Consider the following 20,234-nt stretch of genomic DNA (forward strand, 5'->3'; position numbering starts at 1 on the left):
TAGTTGGAAATGAAAGAAAATCTCTGGCATCTTTATAAAATAACGAATACATTTTTTAAGAGAACCATGCCATATTTTGGATTGTGCACTGCATATCAGTAGATCAGGAGCACTAGAGTGCAAACATTTTCCGGCAAAACTACTCACAACCAGAGAAGTGCTTTTGTTAATGGGTCGACAAGATAAATTAGAAGTATTAATGTTGATCAAACAGGAACTGCTTTTGCAAACCCACTCATGATCACGCTTACACTGCTTTCCAGAACTTCATCATTTGGCATTAGGAGGACTTGGGTAACCACCCTCCACCATTACAAGTGGTTCAATTGTTTGCACTAGTACGGAAATAAAATAAGCTCAATCCCTCAGGCTTCTCATCATATTGAACCATGCAGCATGGAAATTTCTAGAGGCATCCATAAACCCACCCATGTCAGAAACAGTACATGTCTAATATTTCCACAAACATATTCAAAATTTAAAAAGAAATTTCTCAACTTTCAACATGAACTCATTACTTACTACAATTTAGATACTTCTAAGTTCTAAATATGTAATAGACACACACCCAAAAGTAAACTTTTCAAGTATAAATTGAGAATGAGGTAACAAACTAAAGCACAAAAGAGAACATTATACAACTTAATAGATTTTAAGAAAAAGGAATATTCATGAAATTAATCTGTAATGAACTTCCAATAATAGAATTATGTACAGATTAGTAGTAAATATTAAATAATAAAAACATAATAATAAAAGCATATTCGTGTATTAGCTCATCCTTCCCATGTTTTATCCTACTTTTTCAATAACCACAGTATCGTATTATCCTGTATTTGTGTTCATGCTTCAAAGCTCCAAGACAAAGTTGGTAATGAGCAAAAGAAGAATTATCCCAAACAACTTCTAAACCTGAAATCAGAATTGATTAACCCTAGTTATTAAATTTTGAATTTTCTATACAACTGATAAATGCTATGAAAAACATGCTCTGAATTCCAAGAATCCAGGGAAAGAGAAAGGTAAACAGAAAATTATCAATCCCCATATTCATACACACGGATGAAGTGCCTTACAATTTTATCAAATAGTTCACCTCCATTAACAAGCTCCAATATCATATATATCTTTGACTGGCTAGCCAAAACCTAAAATATGAAAATGAAAAATGCCAAACGAATAAAAACAATATTAGCAATAAGCAAAGAAATCTTGCACAAAAGAGAACCACAATAACAATGAAATGCAAGACAAAAGATGCATATTTTTTAAGAGATAAATTATTGGGGTATAACATACCTCATGCAGCCTAACTATATTAGGATGCCTGACAAGTTTCATTATGGAGATCTCTTGTCTAATCTGAAAAACAAATGACAGAGAAGAGAACCAAATTTATCAGCAAATGAAGAAGCATAAACCAAGGTAGGAAGCACCAAAGATCACATACTGCCATATGACTTACCCTCGTGATAAACACATTTAGTTTTCCATGAAACACGTAACTAACTCAAAATTTCTGAAGATGTTAAACAGCATGCTAATAAAATCTCCAAGAGGGTTGCTCCAAAGACTTAGAGAATCAAAACCTGCCTTCAGCAAGATTGCTGAAAGAAATGGGCAGACACCGTGGGTATTCAGGTCTGCCATACTTGGGAGGGCTATGCTCCATCGTGTAGGTCAGCCAACTTACAGACCCAAAATGGTTTTTTCAATTAAAAAAATAGGCACAATAATGAGGACAAGGGATGGCCAAGTGGTAGCACTTGAGCAGGTTTCAAACCTCAATATTACCCCTCACATTTTAATATAAGAAAAATTACTTATATTATCTCAACAAATTTGCATTCTATTCAAGAAAATATTTTTCCAATAATGAAATTCAAGTATGACAATCAAATTTAATGAGACAGATAGGAGTCTGATTTTTATTTTTTTTTTACATTTTTATTTTTATTTTTTTTTTCTTTTGCAACAAAACACAATGCTTCTTGCATCAATAAGTATGGAATAGAGAAGTACTAGAGCCACTACAAGACAATATAAGTAGGCTGAAAGTGGGTCATGAATCTTCCATTTAAAAGATAGTTCCTAGTATCATGTCAAACCGTTGCATATCATGCAACAATAATTTAAGAAATATCAGTTTTAACCCTGTTGTCTGATCAGTATGCAAACTTTTTATGATAAATTTATTTTAATCATTGACATGGCTAACACCTAATTTTTTTAAACAATTTTTATTTTAGTGAATTGGCAAGCCACATGGAATGATACGTCAACTAGTACCAAATGAAAATGAATACAAAAAGAATTAATAGGAATATCACAACTCTAACGATGGCGCAGAGTTGGATCATCCTCGATTCTTTTCTCAAAATTTTAAGTTTTGGAACAACGAGTGAGCCTTTGAATAGATCTCATCAAATACCTACAGCAGCTTGCCAAACAAATGCTAAGAGAGAAAAGAGCACAGGTATGACTGGCCTAACATCTATGGATTCAAAAAAGCGTATTTTGGAATTCAAGTTGGAATTGAATTGAATTTTGTCCAATTCCACACAAGTCCAAATCCAATGCCTAATTCATGTCCCCAATGCAACAGCTCAAATTCAAAATTTAGATCATCTTCTCTTCCTACGTTTTCTTTCACAGCAACCAAACAGAGCCTTCACATCCCACGCGCCCACGCACAAACATGCATAAATTCTGTTAAAAGAAAAGCTCAAGGGTTTCCAAAACGATAAAGAATTTGATACCTGGTTGGCCATCTTGTGCTTAAGAATCGTGCTTTTGGCCATGACTTTCACGGCCACATTCTCTCCCGTCTCTTTGTTCACAGCAAACTTGACTTTCGCAAAGGTTCCTTTGCCGATCATTCGGCCCAACTCATACTTCCCGACTTTTTTCGTCACCATTTTCAAGCTCTTTCCTTGCTCACTCCCGGAAGGTTCCATACTTCCACTATAATTTTCAATCAAGCTCAAGCAAGAACCACAGAAAAATCACAAGCACTTCAAAAGCTAAAATCCTGAAATAAATTGAAGAGCACGGGCGAAATCAAGCAACAACAAGAACAGAAAACAAAAATAAAAATAAAAAATAAAAAATAAAACTAGTATAGGCAGAGGAGAAAGAAGCAAATGCGAAGATGCTGGTGATGAAACCGGCATAATTCTCACCGGTATCAACTCGCCGGAAAATTCGATCGGCGGAGTCGACGAGGCCATACGCGAAACGGAAGTTCGTTGGAGAGAGACAAGGCGTGAGAGAGATGAACTCTGGAAGTTGAATGTGTAATAAATAAATATCACACCCAGGGTAAAATTATTAAAAATTTTATTTTAAAAAATGAATATTAAAAAAATTATTAAAATTTTAAAATAAAAATAACACATGGGGCATGACCATACCGCAATGGACAACCCTGTCCAGTGTCCACGTGGACGGGATTGGAACTCTGACATCTGACACAAGATGGTGCTGCCAAAAATTTATCAATGCTATGTTAAAATTAAAAAATCTTTTTTTAAAACAAAAATTATTGTGACTGGTATTTTTAGATTTTTTGTAGTGTTAAAAAAATAGTCTTAGTAATTTTTTAGTCTCTAAGGCTAATGTCTATTTTTAAAAATATATTTATTTTAGTAAATTAGTTATAAGTAGTAATATAAGAAATAATAGTATTAGTATAAAACAAATAAAAATAGTTCTACTCACTTTCTAGTTCCTAAAAACTAAAAAAAAAAAATTATATTTAGAAAAACAAAATAAACAAAATTTACATTTGGCACTATTTTAATATGTTTGGAGACATATACAAAAAACAACAATAACAACAACAAAGCTTAAGTCTCACTAAGTGAGAATCAATTATATGAATCTTTTTCTACTAATTCACCATATTCAAAGCATTTTTATTAGATTTAGGGATATTAAATCCTTTCTTACTACTTCATTTGAGATTATTTTAGACCTACTCGTACATCTTTTCATGTTAGAAATTATAACTAACTCGCTTCATCTCACAGGTGCCCTACTAGGCTTGCATTTCGATCAAATGTCCTAGTTATCTAAGTCGCCCCTCCCTTATCTTGTTTTCAACTTATATGTCTAAATTATTGCACACATGTTCATTTTTTATTTTATCTTTTAATATTGAACTACTCATCTACCTTAATATACGCATTTCAACAACTTTCATTTTTTGTACATGTTTTTTAGTTGCCCAACATTTTGAATTATAAAGCATAACTAGCCTTATAGCCACCTTATAAAATTTTCTTTTTAATTTTAAGGGTATCTATGATCATACAACACACCTAGCGCATTCCTCCATTTTACCCATCATGTTTTAATTTTATGTACTATATCTTCTTCAAATGTCATTTTTACCTTACATAATAGATCAAAGATATCTAAATCCATCAGTGTTATTAATCTTTTAATTACCTAGTTTAATCTTCCCTTTGTTGTTACTCCTTACCTTATTGAAATTAAATTTCATATTTTTGTTTTATTCCCACTTATCATAAGCCCTTTTGACTCTAATGTCACTCTCCAATGTTCTAGTTTAAACTCCACTGTAGTCCTACTATTATCAATCAACATGATATCATCTACAAACAACATACATAAAGGGATCTCATTTTTTATATTCCTAATAATTTCATTAATTACTAAAGTAAAAAGATAAGAACTCAAAGTAAAACCTTGTTGTACACCTATTGTGATAAGAAACTCTTTAGAATCTCATTCTACAGTCTTAACGCTAGTAACTACTCTATCATACATATTCTTAATGACCTCCATATATCTACTGTAAATTCCCTTCTTTTCTAATACCCACCAAAGCACTTCCCTAGGTACTCCATCGTAAGTTTTCTCTTGATCAATAAAAATCAAATGCAAGCCCTTCTTCCTTCTTAAAAAATAAGTAGCTTCTATTGTTAACCTCCCAAACATAAAATCAAATTGATTTTTTGAAATCTTCTTTTCAAATCTTATTCAATATTCAATTACCTTTTTCCATAATTTCATCGTATGACTCATGATCTTAATCCCACAATAGTTATTATTGTGACAACTCCAATAAAAATGGAATTTAAATAATAAAGAGGAAGGGGAATGAAAACAATAACAGAAGGAGGAAGTCAACTTCGTCGACGAATACAGGGGATTCGTCGACGAGGGCTTAAGAGAATTCGTCGACAAAGACTGAATTTCGTCGACGAAGAAATACCGAGAAAGGTTTTGAACCGACTGAATTTCGTCGACGAGGACTGAATTTTGTCGATGAAATTTGTTGACTCTATGAGTTCAATCCGATTTTTGATAATGACAAATCACTTGATATTTGATCTGTGCATTGAGTTTGTGAATAAGACTTACACTGAGAATGCACGAAAAGAAAACGAATCATGGATGCCATAAAGTAAAGCTTATACATATTAGAAAGTACCATGGAACTCAAAGAGTATGAGAATCAAGATGCAAGAGGCAAAGTTCAAGAATGTCTTGGGAATGGGTATTTAGAACTCTTGTATCTACATTTTCATATGATTTATCTTGAGGCTCAACATAACTCAGAATGATTTTAAGATTTATGCATTTCATGTATATCATTAGGGAACCTTCATGGACTTAGAAATGTTTTTTTTTTAAATCATGAAAAATATGTTTTATAAAAGGCCCAAGAAAAAGAGCAAAGCATTTTCTAAAATTAGAAAAAGGAAATAAATTTGGACTTCGGTAGCCTGAAGTTCACTTCAGTAGCCTGAAGAATTTTTTCGGTTGCCTGAAGATTAAGTTCAGTCACCTGAAGAATTAAATGGGAAAGACAGAACCTGACAGAGGTACCTCGGTCACCTGAACTTGGAACCTCAGGTGCCTGAAGTTGACACTTCAGGAGCCTGAAGTCGAATTCGGTTGCCTGAACTCGCAGGAAAGCCTAAAAATCAGTTCTTTATTAAAAAGACACGCGAGGTATCTTATTCATCCAACGGCTAAGATCAATTCTAAGGGTAATATACTATATATTATGAATATCTAAACCCTAGAACAAAAGAGAGACACACAAGAAAGAGATAAACACATCTTGTTGCAAGTTTGTTGATTATCTACTCTTAGTGTTATTCGTTTGCCTATACATCAATCTCATATCTTCAAGCTTGGGCAAATCAATTCAGATTTTCAAAGGGAACTTGTTTACTCTACTGTACTTCAATCTAGTATTGAGGTTTGATCTTTCAAGTTATTAGTCTTGTGATTTTTGCATATCATCTCATTGTTTGTTCTTGACTAGTATTGAAAAGTATTGATTTTGAGTGTGCCTTTCATACAAAAATTAATTTTCTAAGAGATCATTACTTGAGAAAGTTTATCTAACTTGGTAGATTAAATCTTGGTTCAAGAGTACATAAATATACATATATTTTCTCAAAGAGCTTCTTATTGAAAAACCTAGTTTTGATTAAAAGAGTGATCTTGAAAGTATCTTTATATATACCAAGCTATTTTAAACAAGATCATTATTTGTTTTATGATGTGTGACTCATTGAAAGGTTTGATTCAAGTGTGTGGTTTCTAAAAAGATCTATCTTTAGATACAATAGAACTTGATTTAATATCCTTGATACTTATAAATATAATTTTAATTGAGGGATATTTTTCTGCAAATTAATATACTCAGTTCTATGGTTGAGTACTTGAAAAAAACTTTGTGATTTTGATTGAGTGTATATTCAAGACAAAGTTTTTGCCAATAAGTTCACTTCAATTATATAAGTGTGTATTTTTGTAAAGTGAACCAAGAAGCCTAGATTATTCCAAAACATTTTGAATTTATCTTTACTTGAAAGTTTTGGTTAAAAAGTGATTTGTGTGTTGAGGCATATCATACATAAAACGATTTATAATTTTCATTCATTCACGAGCTTCAAGTTATATCATATGTCAATGTTTTAGGAATTTGAATTGTACTCACCAGCTTTTGTTAGAAGCATTGTTTTTTAGTGTATTTTCCAGATTCTATTGTATACACAGTTCGATGTGTGAACCGGTATGAGAGGAGAGACTTGTATCTCTTGTGAGCAGCGGAGTAGGAGGAAGTTGTGCCTCTTGTAAGCATCGGATTGTAAATGAAGCTCCGTCCCACTTTAAGGAGCAGGGTTAGTGAATCCTTGAGTGGTTGCTCAAGGCGAGGACGTAGGCCAAGTCGGCTGAACCTCGTAAAATCGTGTTTGTCTTCTCTCTTCCCTCTACTCTTTATTTTTCGCGTCGTATTTAAATTGAGTATATTGCATACATAGATATGATTGTCACACACATACATAATTGAGCAACAAGAAGTAGTGGTAAATTTATAAGAAGTGTGTAAAAGGAAATTAAGTGGCTTAATTTTTTTTTTAATATCCAATTCACCCCCCCCCTTTTGGGATTACACCTTAATCAACAAAATTAATGAAGGATTCGTCGACGAAGGAGGTGGCTCGTCGACGAATCCAGTTCTATATATATACCAAAAATCCGATTTTTAACTTCCTCATGAAGCTAACTCACTCCTCTCTCTCTCTCTCTCTCTCTCTCTCTCTCTCTCTCTCTCTCTCTCTCTCTCTCTCTCTCTCTCTCTCTCTCTCTCTCACCGATTTTGGGCCAGATTTACGCCGGATCGACAATTCGAAGTCACCACGATGCTCCTGGGGAAGTTCTCTCCAAATCTGCTGAAGCGGATCGTTGGTGAAAGCAAGTTGGAAATCATCCATGGGTTGAGGTAAGGCTTTTTAAGGCAAATTTGATTTTATGGTAGTTATAGGAAATGATGTACACATAGAAATACTGAAGTTTAGTACTGTGAGTTTTCAGTTTCAGGGTATTGATTAGGAAATCCTATGGGGGTTAGACCAGGACATTTTAGGGGCTTTCTCAGTAGTCAGGTAAGGGAATAAACTAAAGCAGTTATTTTCCATGCAAATTATTATTAATTATGAGTAAATCTATTTTCAGAAAAGTATATGTTATATTTGTTTATTATGAATGAAATGTACGATTGGGAAAATACTGCTATGATGATTAAAATGTATATGTATGTATGAGATGCCAAAAAATCACGATTTTAGAATATGAAGTATGACTTTTAACAGCACATGTGTGGCATGAATATTATTTTACGTGAAATGTATTATGATATGAAAGGTTTTACGAGCAAAGCATGTTTTCACGTATTATGAAAAAATGAGTTATGTTGTGATGATTTTGACGTATATATGATAAATGATTTATTTTCAGAATGTATATACTTGAAACGATTCTGGCGCAAGGCCGTATTTATGTTATCGGCACGAGGCCGTATTTATGCTATCGGCACGAGGCCGTATTTATGATATCGGTACGAGGCCGTATTTATGTATGATTTCGGCATGAGGCCGTACTTATGAAATTATGAAAGATGCGATATTACCATGTACTATATGTTATCAAAAATCGGATGTTAGTTTAGTTCAGTTTAGGAGCTCGGTACTGTAGCTATATGTAGATCAGATATCTACGTTCAGATTAGTGCTAACCATTCCACGAGGGGATGGGAGATGGATAATCGATGTGGCTTATAGTAGAGTGTGGACGTCCACCTGGCAGTCTGGACCAGGGTGTGGTGGGCTCATCGTACTTACAGACATATTTGACTCGGCAGTGGTCGGCCAATCATTGTCGGGTCCCGCCTTCGGGCTACATAACCCGTCATGGGAGGTAATACATGACATTAGCTAGCTATTCATCCTTGGTATGTTTTCAGTATTATCAGTTATAACAGATGTTTTATGTACATTATGATTTATTAATAAATATGAAAGTACATGAGGATTTAGTATGTTATGATGAAAGTTTACTGATATATGAAATGTATTATATATGTATAACTGTATTAAATGTTCATGTTGCCACACAACTGTATTTAGTTTATTTTCCCTTACTGAGAAGTGTCTCACCCCCGAACTAAATGCATTTTTCAGGAAACACTGAGTGACCAGCGGGTTGTAGCCGCCGTGGAGTCAGTGATATTACCCCGCTAGGAGGGTGAGATTTTATACTAGGATCAGAATTGTTTTTGATTATGGAATCCTAGATGTATTTTGAAATATTTTGGAAGAATGTAAATAGATACAATATTTTGGGAATGTAGATAACTCTGGTATTATGCCTATAGATGGATGTTCATTAAATTTTATACTTGCTGCTGCTTAGGTTTCCGCTGTGATTGACAGGTGTCCCCGTTACCCATGGGTTCGGGTTGACCATTTTATTTATTATGTTATATTTTATTTGAGGACGTTACATTTGGTATCAAAGCCTAGGATACTAGGTTCTGTAGACTCTAGAGTGTAGCAGTAATAATACCAGAGTATAGGATAAAAAGATTTGAGGTCAAGTTTTGTAGTTTAGATGCAGGACTTCCGCGGTGGTTTGTGTGATTCTCCTAGGGTGACGATTTCAAGAAAGTCATTGTAAACTATCGTCAAGTTGGGTATCTAGATTGCTAGATTGAACCTTGAATTAAGATCAGAAGAGATAAATTAATTAGGAGAATATACTATATGAGTTGAGTGATATGTATAATGAAGGGGTTTTGAGTTAAGTTACATGTTTTTCAGGATGGACCTTGGTGGCAATAGTGCCCATGCCAATGGGAGCGAGGGTGCTGGACCCTCAGGTATTGCGGGCAGTGATTCAAATGATATCTTACGCAGCATGGCACAGCAGGTTATAGCAAAAATTGTTAGGAGTTCGAAGGAACAGGGTGGTCCGTATGTAGGCCACAGTAGCTCGATTGAGAAGTTTATTAAGATGAGTCCTCCAGCCTTCTCAGGAGGGACAAATCCTGCAGTTGCTAAAAATTGGATGCAAGAGATAGAGAAAATATTTACAGTGCTACAGTGTTCAAAGGAGCAAAAGGTGTTGTTTGTCACTTATAAACTGACCGGAGAGGCCGAGAGATGGTGGTCAGCAGTGAGACTTTTAGAGCAGTAGAGGACTATACCTGTGGAGATGACGTGGGCGTGGTTTAAAGAAATATTTTTCGATAGGTATTTTCCAGCCTCTTCCAGGGAGGCTAAGATTGCGGAGTTCCTGAATCCAAAGCAGGGACAGCTGTCAGTACAACAGTATGCAGCGAGGTTTATCGAGCTATCTCGCTTCGCCCCGTACATTATTCCAGATGAGGTGAAGAAGGTACGGTAGTTTAAGAGAGGCTTGAGAAGGGAAATTTACAAGCAGGTATCGATATTGAAGTTGCAGGATTTTGCTGAGCTAGTGGATAGAGCCACTATAGTAGAAATTGGTGAGCGATTGGAGGCTGAGGAGCAAAGGCAGAAGAAGAGGTCCACACCTTCTGGTTCCCAGCAGGGAGTTGGTCATGCTATATGTAAGAGAGGTGGCTATTATAGAGACCAGAGGCAGGAGACCAGGAATCGCGGTTTCCAGGGTGTGCATCCATCTCCAGCTTGCCCATCTTGCAAGAAGAGACACCTGGGGGAGTGTCATGCCGGGCGAGGTGTATGCTACAGGTGTGGGGAGCCAGGACATATGATGAGGGAGTGTCCGATGTAAATTGGTACTGCTCCTACTCCTAGACCTGCACGAGGAGGTTACCAGGCCCCACGAGGAGGCCAGCAGAGAAATATGGCCCCAGCCAGAGTTTTTGCTTTGACGCCGGGCGACGCTGAAGCGGCAGGCAATGTGGTGACAGGTACTGTTAATGTGTTTTCATTTAAAGTTATTGAATACGTGCCACACACTCGCTTGTGTCCTTCGGGTGTGTTAAATTATGTGGGGCGGAAACGCAATCATTAAATGTTGAATTGTTAGTGACAACACAGACCAAGTCAGTAGTGAGATGTAGTAGGATGCTCCGTGGTTGTCCAATTGATGTTCAGGGGAGAATTTTATCTGCTGATTTGATGGTACTGGATATGTACGGGTTTGACATTATCTTTGGCATGGATTGGCTAGCAGCTAATTCTGCTATTATAGACTGTCGTGCTAGAGAAGTGATATTCAGACCCCCAAGGAAACCAGAATTCAGATTTACAGGGTCATAAGTGCAATCTTTACCTCAGATGGTCTCAGCTGTTCAGGCAAAGTGACTGCTCCAGGATGGCTATATAGGATTCGTGGCTTTTGTAAAGGAAATGTCAGAAAATGAATTAAAGCTTATTACAACGCCTGTGGTGAAAGAATTTACAGATGTGTTCCCAGATGAATTACCAGGTTTGCCGCCTGATCGTGAAGTAGATTTTCCCATTGATCTACTTCCAGGTACAGTACCGATTTCTAAAGCACCGTACCGAATGGCGCCAGCAGAGTTGGTAGAATTGAAAGATCAGTTGCAGGATTTACTTGATAAGGGCTTCATACGACCTAGTGTATCGCCGTGGGGAGCTCCAATGCTATTTGTAAAGAAGAAAGACGGGTCCATGAGGATGTGCATAGATTACGAAGAGATTAATAAGGTAACTATCAAGAACAAGTATCCTCTACCCCGTATCAATGATTTTTTTGACCAGCTCTAGGGTACACGAGTGTATTCGAAGATCGATCTCAGGTCAGGGTACCATAAGGTAAACGTGAGAGCGAAAGATGTATTGAAGACGGCTTTTAGGACCGAATATGGGCATTATGAGTTTTTGGCTATGCCATTTGGTCTGACGAATGCTCCTGCGATATTTATGGACTTAATGAATCAAATCTTCCATTCATATTTAGATCTGTTTTTGGTTGTCTTTATTGATGATGTACTGGTCTATTCGAGGAGCTATGAAGAGCACGAGGTACATTTAAGGCAGGTTTTGCAGATGCTCAGGGAGAAGAAGTTGTATGCCAAGTTCAAAAAATGTGACTTCTGGCTCGAGAAAGTTGTGTTTTTGGGGCATGTTATCTCAAGAGACAGAATTTTTGTAGATCCTAATAAGATTGAGGTGGTAGTGAATTAGGCTAGACTGAGGAACGTCCAGGAGATTAGGAGTTTATTGGGATTAGCTGGTTATTATTGTCCTTTTGTCGAGGGGTTCTCAGCTTTGTCAGGACCTTTGACGCGACTGACAAAGAAGAATGCTAGATTTGAATGGGACAACAGTTGTGAGCAGAGCTTTCAGGAGCTAAAGCAGAGGTTAGTCATAGCGCCGATATTGATCATCCCGTCTGGGGGTGAGGGTTATACTATTTGTAGTGATGCGTCCTTGAAGGGACTTGGTTGTGTGTTGATGTAGCATGGAAGGGTAGTGGCGTATGCATCTAGACAGTTAAAAGAATATGAAAAGAATTACCCTACCCACGATCTTGAGTTGGCTGCAGTAGTACACGCGTTGAAAATTTGGAGGCATTACCTGTACGACGAGTAGTGTGAGATTTTCTCCGACCATAAGAGTTTAAAATATTTCTTCACCCAAAAGGAGTTGAATATGAGACAGAGAAGGTGTTTAGAGTTGATTAAGGATTTTGACTGTAAGATCAGTTACCACCCAGGGAAAGCAAAGGTGGTAGCTAATGTACTGAGCAGGAAGTCTGGAGTATCAGTGTTGGCAGCTATGGAGATCCAGCGTCCGATCATGATGGATCTAGAGAGACTCAGCATTGAATTAATGGAAGGTAGTACTCCAGTATGTATCGCCAGCTTAGTGGTACAGCCTACTCTGTAGGAAGGAATTAAAGCTGCTCAGAAGGAAGATCCAGAGTTAGTAGAGGTGATAAACAAAGTGCAGAGTGGTCAAGGAGAGAAATTATGCATTTTGGATGACGGAGTTTTGTGGTTCCGTTCCGGACTATGTGTTCCTATTGAGGCTGACATCAGGAAGACTATTCTTAATGAGGCTCACAGATTCTTGTATACGGTTCATCCCAGTAGTACGAAGATTTACAGAGATTTGCGAAAGTTTTATTGGTGGAGTGGTATAAAGAGAGAGATTGTCGAGCATGTAGCCTAGTGCTTGACGTGCCAGCAGGTAAAATTTGAGCACCAGAGGCCAGCAGGCCAGTTGCAGCCACTATTTATCCCAGAGTGGAAGTGGGATCATATATCAATGGACTTTATTTCAGGGCTGCCGTCAACATCGCATGGTCAGAATGCAATTTGGGTGATAGTAGACCGGTTGACTAAGTCTGCCCAATTTCTCCCTATCAAGATTAGCTATTCCCTCAACCATTTAGCGGAGATTTACATTCAGGAGATAGTTCGTTCTCATGGGGTGCATGTATCTATTATGTTAGATCGAGACCCACGATTCACGTCACAATTTTGGAAGAGTTTGCAGGAGGCTCTGGGGTCTCAGTTATCGTTTAGCGCGGCATTCCATCCTCAGTTAGATGGATAGACTGAGAGGACGATACAAATACTAGAAGATATGCTCCGTGCATGTGTGTTAGACTTTGTAGGTAGCTGAACTCAGTTCATGCCACTGGTAGAGTTCACGTACAATAATAGTTACCAGTCCAGTATTGACATGGCACTGTTTGAGGCACTATACGGTAGGATATGTCAATCTCCTTTGTATTGGGATGAGATAGGTGAGCAGCGAGTTGTGGGTCCAAAGTTGGTACAGCAAGCGTACGATAAGGTTTAGCTCATCAGGGAAAGAATCAGTGCAGCTCAGAGCCGACAAAAGAGTTATGTCGACCATCGCCGCAGCAATTTGGAGTTTGATGTGGGTGGTCACGTATTTTTGAAGATAGCTCCGTTAAAAGGAGCTATGAGGTTTGGTAAGAAGGATAAACTTAGCCCTAGGTTTTTCGTTCCATTTGAGATTTTAGAGGAAGTGGAGCCGGTGGCTTATAGGCTAGCCTTGCCACCTACACTATCCAGGATACACGATGTATTTCACTTATCTGTGTTGAGGAAATACATCCTAGACCCTTCTCATATTATCAGTTACGGTGAGTTAGAGCTTAGTGATTCACTAGTTTACTCGGTAGTGGTTGGCCAGCCATTGTCGGGTCCCGCCTTCGGGCTGCACAACCCGTCATGGGGGGTAATACATGACATTAGCTAACTTTTCATCTTGGGTATGTTTTCAGTATTATCAGTTATAACAGATGTTTTATGTACATTATGATTTATTAATAAATATGAAAGTACATGAGGATTTAGTATGTTTTGATGAAAGTTTACTGATATATGAAATGTACTGTATATGTATAACTGTATTAAATGTTCATGTTGCCACACAGCTGTATTTAGTTTATTTTCCCTTACTAAAAAGTGTCTCACCCCCAAACTAAATGCATTTTTCAGGAAACCCTAAGTGACCAGCAGGTCGTAGCCGCCGTGGAGTCAGTGATATTACCCCGCTAGGAGGGTGAGATTTTATACTAGGATCAGAATTGTTTTTGATTATGGGATCCTAGATGTATTTTGAAATATTTTGGAAGAATGTAAATAGATACAATATTTTGGGAATGTAGATAACTCTAGTATTATGCTTATGGATGGATGTTTATTAAATTTTATGCTTGCTGCTGCTTAGGTTTCCAGTGTGATTGATAGGTGTACCCGTTACCCACTGGTTCAGGTTGACCATTTTATTTATTATGTTATATTTTATTTGAGGACATTACAATTATAATGTTGAATATCACTTTTGTTTTTACACAAAGTTACCAACATAATTCTCCTCTATTCTTTTGACATTTTCTTAGTTTTTATAATATTATTAAATAGATTAGTTAACCAAATAATTTCTTTATCCCCTAAACATTTCCAAATTTCAATAGGTATTTTATCTAGTCCTGTAGATTTCCCACTTTTCATCTTTGTTAATGTCATCTTAACTTCAAGAACATCTCCTATTTTTTATCTTCTCTTCATGTGTCATTTGTCAAGTTTAATCTTTCAATTTGTTTTTCATTAAACAATTTATCAAAGCATATTTACCACCGCTCTTTTGTGTCTTCATCTCTAATTAAGACATTATCATTCTTGTCATTAATTTATACATATTTTACATCACCTAAATCTTTACATTTTCTTTCTCTAATTTTAGCAAGTCTATAAATGTCTTTTTCTCCTTCTTTTGTATCTAGTTTAGTATATAAAATGTCATAAGTTCTATGTTTAGCTTCATTAATAGTATTTTTTACATTTTTTCTTGCTTCTTTATAGTTTTCAAGATTTTTATATTTCTATAATTTTGTCATACTTTATACCCATTCCTTTTTATTGTAACGGTTTTTTTGGATTTTTTTCATCCCACCATCAACTTTTTTTACTACCCAAATATCTTCCTTTGGACTTACCTAAAACCTTTTTTGCTATCCTAGCAATAGAATTTGCCATTTAATTCCAAATAGTATTAGCATCAACCTTATTCCTTATCGTCCAATCACACTCTTGTTCATTTTATCTCTAAACATTACTATATTATCTCCCTTCAAGTTTCACCATTTATTCCTCTTGTGTGATTTATGTTACTCCTTCTCTTCCATTTTTTTATTTGCAAATATGATATTAAGACTCTATGTTGTGTAATCGAACTTTCACTTGTAATAACTTTACAATCCTTATAAGATAAATGATCATCGTTCTTAATTAAGAAGAAATCTATTTGACTTTTATTATACCCACTCTTGAAAGTTATTAAGTGTTTTTCTATTTTTTACAAAGTAAGTATTCAATTTAACCAAATTGTAAGACATGACAAAATTTAAGATTGTATTACCGGCCTCATTTTTTATCTCCATATCCGTAACCTCCATGTATCCTCTAATATTGTATATTATCCTTGCTAATGTGATCGTTTAAATAAACTCATGTGAATGTCTTTTCGGGCATTGGTATGCCTTGTAAAGTACTTTCCATATCTTTCCAAAATTGTCATTTCAAATTTTCTGCTAAACCTATTTGGGGAGCATATGCACTAATGATGTTCACTATTTTTAGACTTAAAATTATCCTGATTTTAATGATCATATCTCTTAATCTTTTAACATCTACTACACTATCTTATAAGAAACATATACAAAAATACTTTTAGAAAATAGAGGTTTTCAAATTTTAACACATCATTTTAAGGTATCTTCCAATATTACGGATATAGTCTTTTTTATAAAATAAAACTATGACATTTCGAGCATAACCTAATTTTTAATTGTTAATATAAAATGCTATCCTCGAGTATCGATGAAGGAGTTAGTATGACACCTCCAAACAAGAAAATTAAGAAAAAGGAAAAACATGACAAATATGAAAAGAAACTCAAAAAGTAGTCACACTTTTTTTTACATTAAAAAAAGAAAGAATATATATATATATATATATATATATATATATATATATCGGCCCATTTAGTTATGGAAATATTTTTTGTTTTTTATTTTTAGTTTTGAAAAGAATTATTAAAAAATATAACTTATATTTTATTTTTTCAAAATTCGTACTAACAAAGTAGAAAACAAAAGTTTGTTTAATTGTACGAAACAATTTTCTTTTTTATTTTTATATTTCAAAACAATTACAAAAAAATATAAATTGTTTTTAATTTTTCAAAAATTATATAAGATAGTGTTTAAAAACATGCATTTTGAAGTTTTGATTTGGATTTGTGTGGATTGAAAGAAATTAAATATATATTTATATATTTGGTCTAAATTCACTCAAATTTTATGACGAAGATATGAATTCCATACTCTCAAAGACTCAAACATAAGGTATGAAATAAAAAATACAAAAAACCATGAAAGATGTCTTCTAACTTTCTTATATAAATTTTAAAAAATAGAAAATAATATTGCATTTTTGTGATTATTTAAAAATATAAATAAAAAATTAATTAACAAGTTATTTTTTGCAATTATTTGAAAAAATAAATAGAAAATAATTTTCACAACTAAATGAGTTGTAAATATAAGAAAATCAAAGATTAGATATAAGAATACAATTGCCCATGGGCAAGATGATTTTTCCAATCATCTCAAAGATGGATAACCAAGCAAGAGTATTTTAACAAATTGGGAATATGAAAAAAATAAAATAAAAAATAGAGTGAAGGGCAAACATATTACAAAAATCGAATTATATTTATTTTGAACATGCAAATTAAGTAGGACTCATAAAAATGACCAAAATATTATTACTAGACTTTCATCTGCATTTTCGAAACACAAATTAACTAATATAATAACGTTGGGCAAATCACCAATGTAATCAATTGTGATGGTAGAGGAGGGTGTAACACAAGAGTGGGGCAAGGGCGAGTGCAGTAATGCTATATATGTTGAAGATTAAACTTGATGGGGGGACGGTAGCAGCTCCACCAATACAGTCATTTATATTGAAATTATTAAGCTGCAGGCAATCTACTCCACCTATCAGCCCACCTCTGTTGAAGTTAATTCCCACCTACTGTTCTAGCAATTGCTATAAATAGATGTGTGTGTGTGTGTAATGTATATATGGTGTAGAGAGGGACATTAACCAGTAAGAAGAGAATTCCTTTTTATTTTGTTTCAAATTATTTATTGAAATCAATTATGTGTAATTGTGCAATTTCTCACTGAGTTTCAATCACAACCAGTGATTGAATGTGTTCCCTCCACCAGTCAGTGGTATCAGAGCGCTCAGGTTGGCTAAAATTCGCCAAACAGAGGTGAAACAGAGAGAAATTCAAATTTTCTCTTAGATTTGCAGTTGCTCAAAATTAACTTTTGAGCATACGATTGTAAATTTTGCATCGCGACGAGTCCAGAGGTGAAAACCACGTCTCAAACAGAGTCCAGACGAATACACACGCGCTCACACACTCCACTAAACGAATCTACGTCATCAGCACACACTGAACGCACCAGCAGGAGTACTGACCGATGACATCACGCGCATTACATGCCTTCACGCGTCATCTTCGCTCGATTGACGTGATCCGACCCAGAAACCCGATTTGCAACCTGGCCTAGAAACCAGCAACCTAGATCCAAACCCGTGAACACTACTCGACCCATTTGACCAACCCACGTCTAGTCATCGACACAAGGCATACCCAGAAGCTACCACGTGATGTAACAGTAATCACTAACGCTGATAATCTCCATATAGTCAAACCGGCCTAGTCAAACTGGTTTAGAATTTTTTTTAGCCAGTTTAGTGATTTTTAAACCGGTTATTTGCAACCCAAAACCAGTTCCTAAAGTTTTTCGATCTTCCGAACACATTAGTGGCATCAAAGTTTCAAAAATCGATCCCCATCACTCTGTTTTAATATATTAGACCCAATGGCGAACGGTACTACACAAGCGGTGATTCCAAAGCTGACACGGGAGAACTATGACAACTGGTCTATTCAAATGAGAGCTCTATTAGGTGCTCAAGATGTCATGGACATCGTTGAAGATAGGTACAAAGAAAGCCCATCAAAAGAAGTAGAAGCATCTATGTCTAATGCTCAAAGAACGACCTTGCGAGCTGATCAAAAGAAGGATTGTAAGGCGAAGCCCATAATCTACCAAGGCCTTGATGAGGCCACGTTCAAAATCATTGCCTCCGCCAAGGCATCCGAAGAAGTTTGGAACTCTCTCCATCGAACACACAAAAGTTCAGACAAAGTGAGGATGATTTGTCTTCAAACATTACAAGGTGATTTCGAATCTTTAAGAATGAAATCTAATGAATCTATTACTGACTACTATACACGATTTATGGTAGTGTCGCGACGTCCCTGACCCGCCCAAAACACTGTGCGCGGGTGCGGCTGCGAACTGCGAAAAAATAGTGTGAATTTTAAAAAAGTATTTTCGTGAAAAAAAAAAAAAAAAAGTGTGATGGAATCGTCACTAACCTTTGAAGTGTGGTTAAAACACTTGATTACTACCCAATTAAGGGTAGAATCGGTCTGCATTATCAAAATCAGGCTCGGAAGTACGGTTACTCGAGTGGAAGGTATTAACAACCCCCTACATGTCCGTTCTTACGAATGGTACTAAATTAATTGTAGATTATCCCACATATTAAATGCAATAAGCCTTTAAGATTACTCCTTTCCAAGAAGCAAAAAAATGAAGGTACTATATAGGTATTCCCTCAAAACTGGGCCATATCGTGCTCCGAAGAGCTCATGCCTCCCTTTGAAATCATCGGGACGGAAAATCAAGAAAATAGTTTATGAAAATATACTCCTGCGGTTTTGAAATTTTTATAAAATTTTCTAAGTGAAAAGTAATATCTCGGGAGGTTTTTGGAAGTTGCTCGGGATGGAAACGAATTTCTGGGCTTGAAAAATATTTTTATGATTTGTTCTATGTACGAAAATTTTTTTTGTGTTTTTGGTGATTTTTTAATATTTTTCCCGAACTTCAAAATAGTACAAATAAAATTAAGATGAAAGCCATGAAAATCAAAGTTTGAAAATATTTTTGTGACTTTTCTTACTTTTATATTTTTGTGGGTTTTGGTTTATTTTGGAACAATTCAAGTAGAAATGACACAAATTGAACCAGCTTAGTCACAGTTCAAAGGACCCGACCGGTTCGGGGAGAAAACCAGAAAGATCAACCTGTTTAGGGTCTGGTCAAGACCAAGTCAACATGCGGTGCCCACGGGGCACATGTGTTAGCGTGTGTTTTAGTGTGTGCATGGAATGTGTGTAAATGTCATGCATGGGTGTGTTGCATGCGTGCTTAGAGTTTTGTACACATATGGTCATGTGGTTGTGTGTGCATGAGTGTGTGTGCATGTGCATGGGTGTTATAGTGTATATTGCATGTATGGGTATGTGTATGCTTGTGTTTTAGTGTGTGTTTAGGTGTGTGTGCATGGGTGTGAACAAGCTGTCTGAGAAATGAAGATAAAATTACAAAGCTCAAAAAAATTAATCCAACCGGCCAATATTAATAAGGGAGAGTCGGAAACAACCAGGTAAGGTTTCAGACCGATCGGATAAGAAATCGCCGCTCGATTCGCTTCATCAAGTTGAATGCGCAGACGCCGATGACTCCACTACTGCAGCAATGAGATGGCTATCCAAGATATTAAAACGTAGTTGTAAAGCTTGAAATCATAATCTGAATGGTGACAATTAAGATGAAGGGGTTAGAAACGACTTGGTAAAATTTTATACTGATCGGATAAGAAATCACCGTTCAATTGGCTTCACTAAATTGATTGCGCAGGCATTGATGACTCCACTGCTGCAGTAGTGAGGCGGTTGTGCAAGAAACTAAAATAAAGTTGTAAAGCTCAAAATAATAATCTGAACGTTGACAAT

The 20,234-nt window shown here is 35.8% G+C and overlaps 1 protein-coding gene across 8 annotated transcripts in view; it reads right to left on the reverse strand.

Moving 5' to 3' along the window:
* The window catches only part of LOC131157748 (CBL-interacting serine/threonine-protein kinase 24-like), a 91,399-nt gene extending 88,109 nt beyond the window's left edge, over positions 1-3,290 (reverse strand). For all 8 annotated transcript variants that reach the window (XR_009137316.1, XM_058112102.1, XM_058112100.1 and 5 more), the window contains exons 1-4: positions 3,183-3,290; positions 2,760-3,031; positions 1,300-1,362; positions 1,077-1,148 (exon numbers count right to left, since the gene is read on the reverse strand). Coding sequence is in view for 7 of the 8 variants with exons in the window: in XM_058112102.1 (XP_057968085.1) it covers positions 1,077-1,148; positions 1,300-1,362; positions 2,760-2,957 (333 nt within the window). In the remaining variant the exon portion in view is untranslated. The remainder of the gene's footprint in view (positions 1-1,076; positions 1,149-1,299; positions 1,363-2,759; positions 3,032-3,182) is intronic.
* Between the last annotated feature and the right edge of the window lie 16,944 nt (positions 3,291-20,234).

This window comes from Malania oleifera, chromosome 6 (genome assembly GCF_029873635.1).
Source record: "Malania oleifera isolate guangnan ecotype guangnan chromosome 6, ASM2987363v1, whole genome shotgun sequence".
Classification (NCBI taxonomy): domain Eukaryota; kingdom Viridiplantae; phylum Streptophyta; class Magnoliopsida; order Santalales; family Ximeniaceae; genus Malania; species Malania oleifera.